At 45.8% G+C, this 14672-nt stretch overlaps 6 protein-coding genes across 12 annotated transcripts in view; 1 reads left to right on the top strand and 5 right to left on the bottom strand.

Moving 5' to 3' along the window:
* The window catches only part of LOC105559915 (heparanase-like), an 8250-nt gene extending 5763 nt beyond the window's left edge, over positions 1–2487 (bottom strand). Inside the window, exons 1-3 of one of the 5 annotated variants that reach the window (XM_012008561.1) lie at positions 2068–2487; positions 1922–1987; positions 80–320 (exon numbers count right to left, since the gene is read on the bottom strand). In XM_012008561.1, the coding sequence (XP_011863951.1) occupies positions 80–209 (130 nt within the window). In that variant the 5' untranslated portion in view covers positions 210–320; positions 1922–1987; positions 2068–2487. Of the gene's footprint in view, positions 1–79; positions 321–984; positions 1883–1921; positions 1988–2067 lie in introns of those variants that run through there. The other 4 variants (XM_012008564.1, XM_012008560.1, XM_012008562.1 and 1 more) reach the window with 4 other exon arrangements.
* Positions 2488–2954: 467 nt separating this feature from the next.
* LOC105559933 lies at positions 2955–3575 on the bottom strand. Its single transcript, XM_012008595.1, has 3 exons — positions 3450–3575; positions 3152–3371; positions 2955–3004 (listed from the first exon to the last, which is right to left on the bottom strand). Exons 1-3 carry the CDS (start codon positions 3573–3575, stop codon positions 2985–2987), a joined length of 366 nt encoding a protein of 121 aa, XP_011863985.1. The 3' UTR covers positions 2955–2984.
* A 388-nt stretch (positions 3576–3963) lies between these two features.
* LOC105559913 (bromodomain-containing protein 8) lies at positions 3964–9055 on the bottom strand. 2 transcript variants are annotated; one of them, XM_012008558.1, is made up of 4 exons: positions 8668–9055; positions 5995–7971; positions 4754–5940; positions 3964–4522 (listed from the first exon to the last, which is right to left on the bottom strand). In XM_012008558.1, exons 1-4 carry the CDS (start codon positions 8684–8686, stop codon positions 4346–4348), a joined length of 3360 nt encoding a protein of 1119 aa, XP_011863948.1. In that variant the 5' UTR covers positions 8687–9055; the 3' UTR covers positions 3964–4345. The 2 variants fall into 2 exon arrangements, with proteins under 2 accessions (XP_011863948.1, XP_011863947.1); XM_012008557.1 differs by having other exon boundaries at positions 4754–7971.
* Positions 9056–9160: 105 nt separating this feature from the next.
* Positions 9161–12696, top strand: LOC105559912 (tetraspanin-33-like). Its single transcript, XM_012008556.1, has 5 exons — positions 9161–9464; positions 9727–9930; positions 10005–10178; positions 10601–10732; positions 10837–12696. Exons 1-5 carry the CDS (start codon positions 9375–9377, stop codon positions 11071–11073), a joined length of 837 nt encoding a protein of 278 aa, XP_011863946.1. The 5' UTR covers positions 9161–9374; the 3' UTR covers positions 11074–12696.
* A 149-nt stretch (positions 12697–12845) lies between these two features.
* On the bottom strand, positions 12846–13838 carry LOC105559909 (AN1-type zinc finger protein 1-like). Its single transcript, XM_012008553.1, has 2 exons — positions 13332–13838; positions 12846–13252 (listed from the first exon to the last, which is right to left on the bottom strand). Exons 1-2 carry the CDS (start codon positions 13752–13754, stop codon positions 12863–12865), a joined length of 813 nt encoding a protein of 270 aa, XP_011863943.1. The 5' UTR covers positions 13755–13838; the 3' UTR covers positions 12846–12862.
* On the bottom strand, positions 13751–14666 carry LOC105559910 (anaphase-promoting complex subunit 13). Of its 2 annotated transcripts, none has more exons than XM_012008554.1 (2): positions 14507–14666; positions 13751–14101 (listed from the first exon to the last, which is right to left on the bottom strand). In XM_012008554.1, exon 2 carries the CDS (start codon positions 14071–14073, stop codon positions 13837–13839), a length of 237 nt encoding a protein of 78 aa, XP_011863944.1. In that variant the 5' UTR covers positions 14074–14101; positions 14507–14666; the 3' UTR covers positions 13751–13836. The 2 variants fall into 2 exon arrangements, with proteins under 2 accessions (XP_011863944.1, XP_011863945.1); XM_012008555.1 differs by having other exon boundaries at positions 13751–14074.
* Between the last annotated feature and the right edge of the window lie 6 nt (positions 14667–14672).

The following is a 14672-nucleotide window of genomic DNA, read 5'->3' as shown; positions in this document are numbered from 1 at the left end:
GACGCTTGCTGCTTGCTGCGTGCAGTCTGCACCAGGCTTAACGCTCGCGTTCTGAGAATCCATTCTCTTTGGTACTCACTCTCATCGTCCGAGCTCCAGCTAGACGTCGTCGAGGGTGATATCGCAACTTGCTGAAGCTTGTTGTCATTGTCGTTGTTGTTGTTGTTGTTAACATAGACAACCGTAGATTCCTCGTTCTTTTGGAACATGTTGATGATTGACCGATGAAATGCCGGGATCTTCTTGTCTCGCGCACTTAAAGCGATCGAAGCGGGAGCGATGAAAAGTGGACGATTTCCGCTACTTATCCATTTCGTGTCCTTCGATAAATTAAGAAGCAAATAAACGAATTGCAAAACGTGTCCTTCGATAAATTAAGAAGCAAATAAACGAATTGCAAAACGAAACAGATTATCGCGATTTTAGACTTGCGGTAATTAGAAGTAATCTTTTTTTCTAGGCTATTAATCTTAGTTCTAATTGCACGATATTGTTCTTATATGTTATCCCTAGACTAGTCTGGTCTCATTTGGTATATATTTGTTGTAGAATTCTTGTATCAAGCAAATATTGTCGTCATTAAGTATGCCAAAAATTAGTAAAATTTTTAATTTTTTTTTGTTTTTGATATAAAGTCGACCAGAATAATGTAGATTTGGCTGCGTACTTGAATTCCGTAACAGAGTTTTGCATTTCTATAAAGCCAATTAAAAGATTAATTCTAAACAAAAATGTCGATAAAACAGACGGGTTTAGCAAATACGGGCTCTGTGATTGGTGGTGATTGGACGTCCTAAGATGATCTTAAATATAAGAAAGGACTGTGAATACTGGTCAAAGTGTCGCGAGATGTGCACGACTCCATTGGAACAGAGTGTACCACCGAGAGTACACAAACTAGTATAGTATCCATGCTTGGTATTTTTTAATCTATGGTGGTGATCGACACCGCGTCACCCAATGTTGATACAAAATATTTATTACCTCAATGATACTCTAAATATTGCCGTTGTTCATTGTTGAGTAAAAAGAAAATAAATGCGCGCCGTACTTGCGTATTTTCCCTCCTCCCACTTCCGTATTACTTATGCGCCAGAGTGATATCAGACGTAAGCTCACTTCTTTTTCGTCCTATATAGTACCGTCGCAGCGAGGAAACATGCCGACCAATGCCGACCACTTGTAGCCGCCGTACCTACTTAGTAACTATTATTTGTCACTAGAAAACAAATTACACAGCCAACTAGTAGCCCTAGTACGAATGTGTAGAAGTATGTCAACATTTGTGTGCGACAATTGGAACGCCATTTGTGTCGCCGTGGCACGAAAATGTTTAGGGATATTGCAATTGGAAAGCACCCAATTTTGTGTGCGATGGCCCTAATTGTTAACTTATGCCGGAATCGGTAAAAATTGTCCAATCACCGCTAAAAGTTAAGAGAATAGTTGACTGTAATTGGTTGATTTTTACCGATTCCAGAATAAGTTAACGACCTTTTGTTTATCAGTAGTTTAAATTAGAATGTTTAGAAAACTTCGTCAACGTAAGTCGTTCATATTAAAACTCTGTAAAGGTCTATAAAAGTAAAAAGTGAAGAAATCAATTATATCAACACACACAAGACAGTTTTGTATGTTACCTCAAGCAAAGGTTTAAAACAAAGCATTGTCTTAAGGGTGTAAGACAGCCATTCTGCTCAGGCCCTTACTTATCAGTGTAAAAGCCATAGACATAATATATAAGTACAGGCATAATTTTGAAAAATAATTACAGCACTCTTTTGCATTCGAGTGAACGAGAGAGGAGAATGAGATGGAAAGGGAGAATTGCACTTCGTCTCATTGTCAGACTTGCAATGCCGAACGCAGTTAATGATAAGTTCGCTAAGGTGTGCTTTCTTGCAGACCGAGAGAATTGTACCTGATTCGTGTGAACGATTCTTCGATCCGAGTTCACTAGCCTGAGGATTGACTACCAGATTCCCGTCTAATAAGATATTTTTCTATTTATTCAACGATCCAATGTTATAACTAATGCTATAATTCATCAAGTAGCCACCAACTCACCAAGTAGCCGAAGAACACGGACAAGTTCTACAGATTTAAACGCTTCATAGGGGAAACCAGGCTAATCGTGCGAGAGACGCGTCGTGACTGACTCAGTTAATCCAAAGTTGTTGCTTGAAGGTCGACGTCGATACGTTACACTTGTTTTGTCGATTAGTAAACGTAACTGTGATGGACAATATTCGAAAACTGCGGGGAAAATGTAGACATTAGAGCAGTGTAAAAACGCAAAATTATGTAAATAACAAACTGTGACCAACCTCAAATGGTACACTTCGTGTATTATTTCCTATAAGTTTAAAATCAATTGTAGACTCGCAAATTATAAGTGGTTTAAATTAGAATGTTTAAAAAACTTTGTCAACGTAAGTCGTTGATATTAAAACCCTGTAAAGGTCTATAAGAGTAAAAAGCGAAGAGATCAATTATATTAACATACAAATAATAACATTCGACTCTCGTCGCTTAAATCCTTCTGTAAAAAAATTAAACTCCTAAATTAATGTTGCAGATTGAATTGTGAATTTCGACCGTTACGGCGAAGAATTCGCACATTGTGAACAATTCGATTTCTCCAAGACGATTAGTAGCTATGGTAGAATGCATATAAAATTTATACCTTTCCCGCAAAGAAATTTCCTTACTGTAGCAACAATCGCCGGGATATCGTTGATTTTACTTCTGTTTAGATTTAGGCGGACCGCGGGATCTCTTTGCTCGGGTCTTCTTTATGCCCCGTGACACGTCGTTCGCTCGTTCGTAAAGACGTACATGCGAAAAGGTCGCTTCACGTCTCTCGAGACGTGGGTCAGAAGTGGACACAGCCTGATGTTCCGAAGAGACCACCTTGCTTACTGTACAAACCGTTTTCTCGACACTTGTGCATGATGTTTTTCCGAATTTGCCTATTTTAGGGTTCAACCAACGTCTTCGTATTCTGCAAACTAGACACAGATAATTATACATTTGAATAAGCGTGCCTGTCCAGTAGTCAGGCAATCGAGTACAAGGAGTGTCCTACTACACGCGAACTTGAACCTAGCGATGGAACGTACAAGGCGGAGAAACATCAGTTAAAGTTCACCTTTAGGCGAGGTCTCCGCGTGGATCGAATCGGAGCTGGAATTCGAGGAACGGGGAATGCAGGATCGGCTCCTGTTCGCGGCGCGGTTCCTGTAGGAGACGCTACGCCGACGCTTCCTCCTCGTGGCTGATCTCTGCCGCGACTCCGAGCCGCTCAGCTCGTCCTCCGCCCAGAACTGCCGATCGGTATCGTCCGCGATCGGTGGAGCCGGAGCTGGTGGCTTTCAACATCACGTACATCGCTCTCTGGTCCTTATAATATACATAAAGTATCGTGTATTTAATCTCGCCTAGCTCACAGCTTCCCCATGGATGTCCGAGGCGCGTCCTCGCTTTTCTCCGACGTCGGACGTGCGATTTTCGTAACCCTCCTCCTCGGAGCTGCATGTCATCTTCGCGTCACCCCAGGCGCAATAGTAGCCCATCTTCTTGTTTTACATACAAATACGCGCACCGTCGCAATTTGTCACGCGCAAATTTATTGCATTTTATAATTGCGGCCTCGGCATACTGGCGAATTTTTACGGCACTCGGATAGTCGATCGGGATTGCAATTAAGAGCTATACGAGGTGTGTAGTGTTTTTTTCGTGACTCGCAGGCACGTCGGGTTTACCTATTCGCGATAATTTTTTTTTATAGATCTAATTTCGAGAAGAGAGAGAGAGAGCTAATCCCTTGTTGAATTTGTTTATTTCACGTTTGCAGGAAACAAAATTGCACAATCGACACTTTTAAACAGACGTTTACTTATTCTCTATCTTTTTTATTAATATAATTTATATTTAATATATAATATAATTATATTAATATATAAAATTATATTAATATAATTTATTATATTTAAAGATAGTCAAAAAGGAAAAATTTTAATTGGGAAAAAAATGTCACGTTCGTAGCGCTTAAATTTCACAGCTTACTGTTTTACAACTACCGCAGCTGTCGCACGCATAGTTATATCGTAACTAGCTTTACAAAATACGAGGGAGATCTATTGACTTTATACAATGATTATCACAAATGAACTTCTCTCAAGCTTTGGGAATGGCTTGTCCTCGTACACGACGCATGTACTTTGTCATTGCCTGAAAAATATATGTCTCTTTCCGTCTCTCCGTTCCTACATTCCGTTCTTTCGCTCTCAAGTGCTTTCACGCACGAGAGTATCTTTACATCTGTACAACTCGTTAACGCGGCCTAGTCGTTCTCAGACTTTCTGCGCTTTTTCGAGCGCGGACTGTCGGTATCGTGGGGACTCGGAGTGATGTGACTTCGTTTCCGCTTAAGGCTGATCTCGATCGCCTCGCTGCTGCTGCTTGCAGCGGTCCTGGTCTCTCTCCGAAACGTTCCTTCTCCCGTTGCTTGTACCAATATCTGAAAATAAATCAATGAAATGGTGATGTTCGAAAGTTTGAAATGCGCTCAAAAAGATACGATAAAATGCGCACTGAAAGAGAATACAATATGAAAAAAAAACGAAGTGGCCTAGCATGTCTCTAACAATACTTTTGTATCACTTTCCTCCAGTCCTAGCTTTTTTAGATACGCCAGCAGTAAGCGATAAAGTATGAATTACAGTCACGACCGATCAACAGAATACTTTACCTGCATATGTTGCAAGCACTCCTCCTGCATCGAGACTGCCATTTTGTAGATGAACGTGTCGTGCTTGTTGTACATAATCGCGTTTTGGAACATCACCATGACGTCTCTCTGAAAGTGCATGGTCGACCTGATCGTGCCGTTGTCGATGTTCTTTTTGACGGTCGACAGGTCCATCGGTCGGAAGATGACCGAGTGATAGCCGGGTGCCTGGTCCTCCGTGATCGGCCTGAGAAACACCGACGCGTACTTGTGCGTGGCCAGACGATTGTAGACGAGCATGACCGCTTTCTTCCAAGCGCGATAATCCGCGCCCTCCCCGGTGCCCTCGTTCTCCGGCTCGCTGTCCACAGCGACGTTCTGCTTCTTGGAATACGTCTTCATCGCCCGGCCGCTGTTCAGTTTGCTCAACGAGGACTCCTCCTCGTCCAATTCCCCGGCTTCTTCCCCGACCGTGGATTCTATCTCCTTCTTCATGCTCTGCTCGCCCTCCGTGTTCTTCTTCACGTCCGCTTTTTCCTCTTTCTCCTCCTTCACCTCCACGGCCTCTTTCTTGTCCTCCTCCGATGGACCGTGAGGCGGGCTCTTCTTGTGGCACGAGCCAGTAACTTCCAGGGTCGTTTCGGCTTTTGGTTCCTCAGTCTTCACTTTCGCGCTCTCGGTCTTCTTAATACTTGTTTCCGCGTCGGTCGCGGTCTCGACCGGCTCGCTCTTGACGCTTTTCGCTTCCTCTATGGTTACACGCGTAGTATCCTCGTTTCGATCGACCGGATCGCTGCCGACCTCCTCCTCTTTGACGTCTGCATCCCGCAAGATAGGACTCGTAGTATCCTCCGAGGAATCCTTGATCTCCTCTTTCTTAAACTCGTCCGTGTATATCTCCAACGGTTCCTCGCTCGCGCCTTCCGCCTGTGATTTTACCGAAGGCTCTTCTTTCACCTCCACGACAATCTTCTGTTCCTTTTCCTCTTTGAACGATTCCAAGGACTCGGCGCTTTCAGCCGCGTTCTCGATGATCTGTTCCTCCGCCGCTGCTTTCTTCTTACTTTCAAGGCTTTGGCTGCTCTCGTCGTCCTCCAAGATCAAGCTGATATCCTGCGACTTCTCTGTATCTTCGGCACTGGGCAGGTCGTTCGTCACCTCCGAAGAGACGCTGACGATCTCCGCGGACGGCACGTCTTGTTGTTCCCCTGTAATTTTTGCCAAATATATTTCTAATTGATCTAATCCTGCGTTATTTTTACCTTCAGTGTCTTCCGTAGGCTCCTTTTGCTCTTTAACGCTGCCGGATTCCTTGTCATCGGGCGCAGTCACTTCCGTTTCTTCCTCCTCCTCGTCTTCCTCTTCGACCTCCTCGGCCATGGTCTCGTCTAACGTTTCCTTCATTTCGTCCGGAAGCTTAGATTCATTCTCCTCGGTCTCCACGCTCGACGCAGCGTCCACGGACTTGGCCTCGACGTCCAGTTGTTTCTCCTCCGTCTTACCAGTCTCTTCGTCGTTGATTTTTATCTCCGAAACGAGTTTCTCCGTTAAAGTCGTTCTCTTATCACAAGTACTCTCAGACTTGGTCTCCGACGCGTTTGGCGCGGCCTCTGCGACGATAATTTTCGATTCCTGAGGATCTATGGCGACGGTCCCAATGATCTCGGCGATATTCGAGGTACTGGAGTCAATCTCCTCGATCGCCATTTCGCTCTGCGGCGAGTCGGACAATGACACGGCCTCGTCCACGTCCCTTGGCTGCGGCCTCGGTCCCGCCGCCGCTGTTCGAACCTCCGTCGCTTGCTGGGGCACGCTCGCAAGACCGCTAATGACCGCCGTTGTCGTCGTCGCCGTCTTCGCCGGGCCACTCGTGTCCAGCGTGTCTCGTGTCTGCGGGCTACCGGTGATCTCCTCCTTTATCAGCTCCTCGATGTCGTCTATGATGTCATTTATCTCGTCCTTATCCATCACGTCCGCCATTATGTCTTTCCGCATCACGTCTATGTGATTAATTATCTGTACCATGCTCTCCGACGCGGGCAGGTTCGCCGGAGCGGCGGCAGTTACCGGAGCTGCCGCCGACATCGTCGTCGCGGTTGCCGCTTCGCTGTGAACGGCCACTTGTTGAATCTGGCCAGCCTGCGGCTGCACGGCTAGCTGGAAACGGTGCACCTCGGAGGAAGCGGCGGCCGCGGTCGTCTGTTGTTGTTGTTGTTGTTGCTGTTGTTGCTGCTGCTGCTGTTGCTGCGCATGGGGCGTGATCGCGCTGAGAGACGTCGTTTGCAGATTTGGTAAAGACCCCCTTTTTGTACTCGCCGGCGATTCCAGCAGCCTAGAGAGCGTGGGTGCGTCGACGGACGGCCGTTCTGCTGTCGCGTTCCCGCTGGAATTGGCTATCGCCGTCGTCACCATTTTCTGCAGCTGCTCCGACATGTTCTGCGCCAGCTGTGTGTTCAGCATCTTCGGGCTGGACACACGTAGACTGGGGATGGTCTGCGAGCTCATTTGCAGGGGAATGGACGGAAAGGACTGTACGGTCTGAGTGGTCGGGCTGGGGGTCTTGAGTAGACTCGTCAGCAACGGCGACTTGCCGCCCCGGTTGCTCTTCTTCTCCTCGTCGTTCTCCGCCGACGACGCTTCCGTCGTCGCGGCGAGCTCCTGCGCCACCTCCGTCGCACCTTCCGCGTGTTTGCGACTCTGGCTCGCGAGCGAGCTCGAGGCGGACGGCGAGCCCATCTCTTGCTTCTGTTGCTGCTGACGCTTCGCCAGCCACGCCAGGTGAGTCCGCGCCTTCTGCTCCGTCTCGCGCTCCTCCTGCTGCATGTCAAGCCACATCTTCTCCAGCTTGTCGTTGCCTACCGCGTCGGACTTGAGGTGGTTTATGTCCGTCTTGAGTCGCAGATACTCCTCCTTCTGGCGGACCAGAGCCTGGGTCAGCTCGCTTATCCTCTCCTGCGTCAATTTTCTGACTATGGAGTCGCTGGTGGTCTCGCTGCTCTCCCGCTTCTTCCTCTTGGGCGTGTCGGTATTCTCCAGTAGATACGCGTACTGCATGGCGCACGACTTTTGCGAGAACCAGTCGGCGGGCCGAGGCGGCTCCTTCTCTACGAACGGCCTCAACGACCTCGACACGCTCGCCCAATTCTGATCCCCGGACTTCACCACGCTCGACGCGAGACACAATTGTTCCCGCGTTGTCCACGCCTCGCAATTCGAGCTCGTGCGTTTCAGCTTCATTCCTGAAATTCATTTTCTCAGCTTACTGCCGCGTAACTTGTCTTTCACGCAAAGAGATTGTAAAATTGAATGAATCAAATTAATTTTCGTCGTCAACTTTGCAAGTGGTCACAGGATAAAAATTACAGGTATTGATGTAGCAAGTGCATTTTAGTTACATTTTTCTTAATTCTTCTCTTAAAATTATTCTATAATATGCATCTTATATTTAATATTAAAGGAGCAGAGGAGCCTATAAGCAAATGCACAAGAAAATGGACTAATCAAATTCGTTATGCGTGTGTTTATGCACTTTAAGAATCGACTATGAATACCGGCCTATGAGAGGATACACTGATGTTCTTTTGGTGCTTTCCATTTAGCGACACAAGCGTCTGTCCCTTTCAACACCCAGTGAACAAGGATAAGATAATAAAATGACATTTACGTCAACTTGTGTCGGTAAATGGAAAACTGTTTGTCCGTATAGGTTAGGTTAGCGAAGCCTCGTTATTTCGTGCCGAGTGCCCGTTTTTTGTCAAAGTGGTTAAAACTGACGTGCTCTATACGCGAGAGACATAGGGTGAAACTTTTTATCTAAAATCCATTGTTCTAGAGCCGAAACCTTCGTCGGGACTCGACGCAACAACTGTCTTAACCTATAAGCCAAGCATCTCCCGTCGAAGGCTTCGCCGAAGAATCTCGAGAGCCGAACTTACTGTCCTGCATCGATGCCATCGCGTCTCTTCTCGAGCGTTGACTGATTTGCTGTATTTACGTGACACTCGGCTCCGAGTTCTAAGACAATTTCCTTCGCGCCCTGCACCTCGCCTCGCGGCTCTTCGAGAAGCGTCTGGAAACAGTTCCGTTCCACGTTCCTCTGTTCGGGGGGAAGTTTTTTTTTTTTTAGGCGCGTTAATTGACCGCACGGTGGAAAAGTTTCAGAAACTCCAAATTTTCCGCGTTTTCGAAACGCGGCCGCCGATCGTGCCGGATCCCGAGCTTTTTCTTCGGCGCGAGAAGTAAAAAAAAGTCCACTGGCGAATTCAACATTCGACGAGTTCACGCCATAGAGAACGACTCGTGAATGAGCCCCTGGCGAGCCGTCGTCGTCGCGGAACGCGGAACGGACGGACAGCTGATTGCGACTCGTATTCTAACCCGCGCCGATGAAACGCCGGAACGCAGGAACAGTTGTGACAATCGTGACAGGCGACAGGAGACGTCGTAATGGCGGACCGAGCGGAGAGTCGGAGTATGCGTCAACATAGGTTGTGCTGCTGCGTCGCCGTGAATTGAAAGCAACGCGCGCGTGGCGAGGCGAGGCGAGGCGAAGCGAGCGAGCCGCCGCGTCGAGGATCCGTTCGCGAGGACGACGAACGTTTTGTGAGATCCGCGCGAGTCCCCGCTGCGAGCCTGCGACACGATGATGAACAATCGCAGGCGGAGCAACAACTTCACGTACGTCAGCTCGTGCGTCAAGTACATGATCTTCATGCTGAATTTCGTCTTCTGGGTGAGAAGATGATTATTTCCGCGTTCACGCGCGCCGCGCACCGCCGCGTACGCGCCGACAGAAATGCGCAGTCTTGTCCAGAGGCGCGGACACGCGTTTGTGTCGCTCTCGAATCCGCCAGTTGTTAACAGTTTACTTGAGGCGTTACCTCCAAGTGCCTTCATGTAGATCTCATAGAAGAGTTACAGACGATCAATGTAAAAACGACGATGGTGACGGTAGACGGTGATGGTAGACTGAAACAATTTTTCTTTATGCCCAGCTGTTTGGTGGACTGCTAATCGGCGTGGGCCTCTATGCCTTCGTGGACAAATGGCAGGCGACCGGATCCGTCAGGGTGGAGAACGTCTACGATGTGGTCCTGAATATCTCTCTGGTGATGCTGATAGCCGGCGGAGTGGTCTTTGTCGTTAGTTTCGCCGGATGCGTGGGAGCTCTTCGCGAAAACACATGCCTTCTTAAATTTGTTCGTAAAATCCGTGCGCAAAACGAAAGTGCGAATCCCTTCGAGCGCCGTGAATTTCACTTTTTGTCTTACAGTACTCGCTGTGTCTTCTGGTGTTCTTCCTCCTGGAGATGGGTGTGGCGATCGTCGGTTTTGTATTCCCGCACACATTGCAGTCCCTCTTGGAGGAGTCCTTCACGGACAAAATCATTCAGACGTACAGGGAAGACCCAGACCTGCAGAACTTCATCGACTTTGGCCAGCAAGAAGTAAAGACCGCGGATGAAATTATTCGTAACGACAAGGAGATACATTTCTCGTACAATTCAACGTGTTATTATCCAAGCGTTGTACGAAAATCAACGATTGTTTGCGGTGACTCGGAGCAACTGTGGAAATCTCAGTCCTAATCCATCCTTCGAGATTGTATTTTAAAACGGTTGGATAATAACGCGTTGTACTGTGTAGCGCCCCATTTTTTATTTACTAGATGGCTGCTCGTATAGCTTTCCAAAACTAACACAACGAAAATAGTGTGCAATTTCAATCCCTAGCAGCATAGCGCATTGAAGTTCAGCCAATGTTTGGTCAATGCAATATGCTACTAGGGATCCTACGTCTCCTGTTGAGGCACTTTACAAGTTATCCAATTTTGTACACCGAAATATATTCATAAAATGTTACGTTGCAGTTCAAATGCTGTGGCCTGAGTCAAGAAGGATACCTGGATTGGGGGAAGAATGAATATTTCAATTGTACTAGCCCAAGCGTGGAACGTTGCGGTGTACCGTTCTCTTGTTGCATAAATGCTACTGATATATCCGTACGTACATCGTTTTGCTATGTTCATGCATGGAAAATCAAAGACAATCAAGGGTCACCCAACACCGAATAGAAATAATACAATTTCGTCAATTGGACTTTCAGAGCGGGCTTGTAAATATAATGTGTGGCTACAAGGTCCAGATGTTACCAGTGTCGGAAGCGAGTAAAAAGGTGTGGACCAGCGGATGCATCGAGATCGTGCGCAGCTGGGCGGAGCGTAATCTCTATACGATAGCTGGCATCGCTTTGGGCATCGCGCTCAGCCAGCTCTTCGTCATCTACCTCGCGAAAACGCTGGAGGGCCAAATCGAGCTGCAGAAGTCCCGCTGGCACTCCTGAGCTTGACTTCAGGCCACCTACCGTTACCAGATACATTCTCTGGCCAACAGGCAGGCGGCCAGCGGCCGATCGCGCGGATCGCAGGACACAGAGACAAATATAAACGCGCGAATGGCATTTCTCATCCTCTTTGCGATCTCTTTATACATACTGTGCATTTTGTCCCTCATCAAACTCGTTCTTTATTTCAAGAATTATTTTCACAAGTACGTGAGTAAAGGATAATACGTCGCCGGCGGTTGACGAGCCTTCTTCGTAAGCTAGAGGATACGCGATCGGAGACGTCGATAAAGATCTTGCATAGAGATTATATTACACACGCGAGTGCAGAAATGGTGTCCTGTGCATTTAACAATCGGCGGCAAAAAGGTTCTTTTTAATACTCAGGAAAGCACATTTTCTTGCTTACATAGTTAATTGCATGATTCGAAATGCTTCGCGCATGCATCGAGTTACGTGTCGTGCGATCATGCTCTTGCGAATGCTGCACGGGACACGATTAATGCATTCGTCTTGTACATGCGACTGGTAACTCGAAATGCGTTAAAGACAGAAGTGAGAGAGACATTTACCATGATGAATTACTGTAATATGCATTTCACTGAGCATGTTACGCTACACGATGCATTAAGTTACATTGCATTACGTCATAGTGTTATAGAAAAATCGCAGAATTTTATGATTGCAACACAACCTCTGTTTTCCTCGAGCGTTATATCTTCTATCGATTTGTGATTTTTCAAAATTTTTTCTTTTCGTTTTCCATGTGCAATGCAACACGAAATACGCAATATTCGTGCAATAGGCAACAGTAATTTATTTCAATTGAAGAAACTCGGATCTGATATTATCTCTCTGAGACGCGAGATAACTCATTGCAGTGTATTCAATCGTTTTCCATCATGCTGGCGTAAAGTTGTTTTAATGATTAATATTGATGTACTATTAATAAGTGACATAGGAGCTTGTTTCGTAAGAATTCAGATAACGATAATCGTGTGCACATTTTTGCATCTGTTACTTCCATCGCGATATGTAAGTTAGAACATAATGAATTGGAGATTAGAATATCATCTGTATAAATGAATTTTGATAAATTAATTTGCTCCGCTAAGCTAGGCAGAAATCAAACCGAATTGTTTCGATTTCTTTTTCTATCGTTTAAATATTTTTAAGCATTCAACGCGTTTGTTACATAGAGCAACACGTATATAAGCAACTTTTTCGTAATTGATAAATTACAAATGTATTATTCTTCTATAAATAAGTGGATGTACGTGCACTGTTGAACTTACGAGATACTGACAATTATTAATGGTAATTCTCATTCACTTGTAGTGTATGCGATGCCATATCTGTATTATGAAATCATGAGCGCACATTTATTTGAACACAATATATCTAATTTATATTTCTCTGTCGTTATATTAGCATAACTCGTGTATATGAGACAGGAAACGTCCAGTGCCAAAGTCAGAATATCGTTGCAATTCTGTTTTAAACAAATCTGACAATAATCTGGTATAAATGGTTTATTTAATGCATTTAGATGTCTCTTTGTCAAGGATAAATGTAAAACCAATATAAAACCTTCTAGTTTGTAATAAACAAGTATTATTCTAAGAGCTGTGTTCTTTCGCTGTTACCGACAAGGCAAAATTATGTCGACAGAATCGTATCGAATCCCATATATCACAAGCACGTTCATCACGCTGTTTCAATAGTCGCGTAATTAGTGGATTGTTACCTGCAGAAATTTCACTACACCAAAGTACCATACGTACGATACTTATTTATACAAAGACGAATCTATTACATTATCAGGTACATTATCAGAATATTCCAAGATAACTCGCTCCCCGTCAAAAACAGCGGAGTCTTCAAATAATTTTGTCAACGGTGTGTCCATCTCGCTGCATATCAGATCTCCGGTAGAATGGCGGAAGAGTCTCAATTTATTCGCGGTGGCAGTATTGTTGTTGTTGGGAACTTTAAGCGTGTCCGCGATCGAATCTATACATTTGCCAAATGTCCAGTGCATGTTGACGTAGGCGCCCTTTGACGTACCTATGTGTTTGTTTTTAACCGTGAGCGGCAAATGCACGAGGAAGTAACTTCTCTCGCTCGTCGGCACATTTTTAGGACCAATCGCAGAACACTTGACACGCATGAGTTGTACCTGCGAACGGAGGAAGATTTATATAAATCTGCGTTGGGTTTACATGAAAATCCTATTTTGTACACATAACGTGTAGAACCTTGTTTGCCAGTGTTGTGTTCTTGGATTTCCTCAGACTGTCCGCGATTTGTTGATCCACTATAGCTTTCGCTTCTGCAAACTGCTTCTTTGGTATCTGCCACTTCTTCAGTTTCTGCGTCTTCTCGGTTTCGCTGGGTTCCAAGCATCCGTGGTGCCTGTGCGTCACGCAAAAATGCTGCTTGCACTTGACACAGGGCATCTCGACTGGCGACGCATCCTTGCAAGACTCCTTGGAGCACAGAAAGCTTGCCGATTGTTCCACAATGGATCTTGTGGCCTCTGTTTTTAAACACTCGTGCGACACCACATTGAAATGCTCTTTACAGAAGGTGGCCCGACAATGCTCGCACACAAACGGCAGAAAGTCCAACAGTTTACAATCTTTCACCGAGCAGCGTTCGCCGGTCTTCGGAAATTCCATTGTGGCGCAGCGACAGGGTATCAAGGATCACAATTGAACTTGACGAGCTTCCCAGCATTCGGGGGCACTGGAAGCGTGATACTTAGTTGTGCAACGGCGTCGGAGAGTGCAGATGATTGTCGCTGAGAGAACTCAAGGCCAGATTGTTCCACTTCTGCTCCAGCTCCTTCAACGTCATGTGGGAGTCGCCGTTGTCGCTCTCAGGGTCCGGCAGCTCGGCCACTGGCGTCGAGATGTCGTCGATGGGCAGACGTTCCTTGCGCCAGCCCTCGTCGATCACGTCTATCAGCCTGCCGTCTCCGCACACCTGACTGTCCATCCCGCAAACGACAGTCAACACACTTAGGCTTGAGAAAACATCGCTGTACTTACAATACTATCTCAACAGATTAACGGGTCTTACACAAGAGTTTATTATGTATTAATCTAAATTCTACGCGAGATTAAACGCAATTACGCAGCAAGTCGAGCACCCGGGACCTTTGCACGAGTCAAATTTATCACATTCACTTTTTGTCAATTTTTCAACGTACTATTAATTTTTCTCGTGAAGTTAATCGGGCTGACTCGTGAGATGTCTATTCGTTTTCTATTCTCTATTCTCTATCCTAAAATTAGCAAAAATAAATCGCAGGTCCCGTTTCACGTTCACGCGAGTAGGATGGCTCAAAAAGGACAATTAATCTTAAAAGTGGGAGGTTGATTACTATTATCAAGCAATTACGTGATTTAGGCGAGTTCCGAATACTCACTACTGAATGAAAAGTTGGAGAGAATCTCTGATTCCTGTATATTTATCTATTTTATTCAATCTCGGATGCCTGAAAATCAGCAGAATCGGTAGAATCCGTAAAATCACCCGCACAAAATAACGAAATAGTAATAGACGTGATTAGGGTCTCTAGAAGAAAAGAGTCT

This window comes from Vollenhovia emeryi, unplaced genomic scaffold (assembly GCF_000949405.1).
Source record: "Vollenhovia emeryi isolate VEMERY1.0 unplaced genomic scaffold, V.emery_V1.0 DF939249.1, whole genome shotgun sequence".
NCBI lineage: Eukaryota > Metazoa > Arthropoda > Insecta > Hymenoptera > Formicidae > Vollenhovia > Vollenhovia emeryi.
This window is presented reverse-complemented; position numbering and strand designations above follow the sequence as displayed.

Excerpts from the sequence above, each read along its gene's own strand:
- LOC105559933 (XM_012008595.1), bottom strand. The coding sequence starts at position 3,575 with ATGGGCTACTATTGCGCCTGGGGTGACGCGAAGATGACATGCAGCTCC. Across the intron at positions 3,372-3,449 it reads CGGACATCCATGGGGAAGCT|CCACCAGCTCCGGCTCCACC; the intron begins GTGAGCTAGGCG and ends TGATGTTGAAAG. Across the intron at positions 3,005-3,151 it reads CGCGGAGACCTCGCCTAAAG|AATACGAAGACGTTGGTTGA; the intron begins GTGAACTTTAAC and ends TCTAGTTTGCAG.
- LOC105559913 (XM_012008557.1), bottom strand. Across the intron at positions 4,523-4,753 it reads AGTGCTTGCAACATATGCAG|ATATTGGTACAAGCAACGGG; the intron begins GTAAAGTATTCT and ends ATTTATTTTCAG.
- LOC105559912 (XM_012008556.1), top strand. The coding sequence starts at position 9,375 with ATGATGAACAATCGCAGGCGGAGCAACAACTTCACGTACGTCAGCTCG. Across the intron at positions 9,465-9,726 it reads TGCTGAATTTCGTCTTCTGG|CTGTTTGGTGGACTGCTAAT; the intron begins GTGAGAAGATGA and ends CTTTATGCCCAG. Across the intron at positions 10,733-10,836 it reads TAAATGCTACTGATATATCC|AGCGGGCTTGTAAATATAAT; the intron begins GTACGTACATCG and ends TTGGACTTTCAG.
- LOC105559909 (XM_012008553.1), bottom strand. The coding sequence starts at position 13,754 with ATGGAATTTCCGAAGACCGGCGAACGCTGCTCGGTGAAAGATTGTAAA. Across the intron at positions 13,253-13,331 it reads ACACAACACTGGCAAACAAG|GTACAACTCATGCGTGTCAA; the intron begins GTTCTACACGTT and ends CTCCGTTCGCAG.
- LOC105559910 (XM_012008554.1), bottom strand. The coding sequence starts at position 14,073 with ATGGACAGTCAGGTGTGCGGAGACGGCAGGCTGATAGACGTGATCGAC.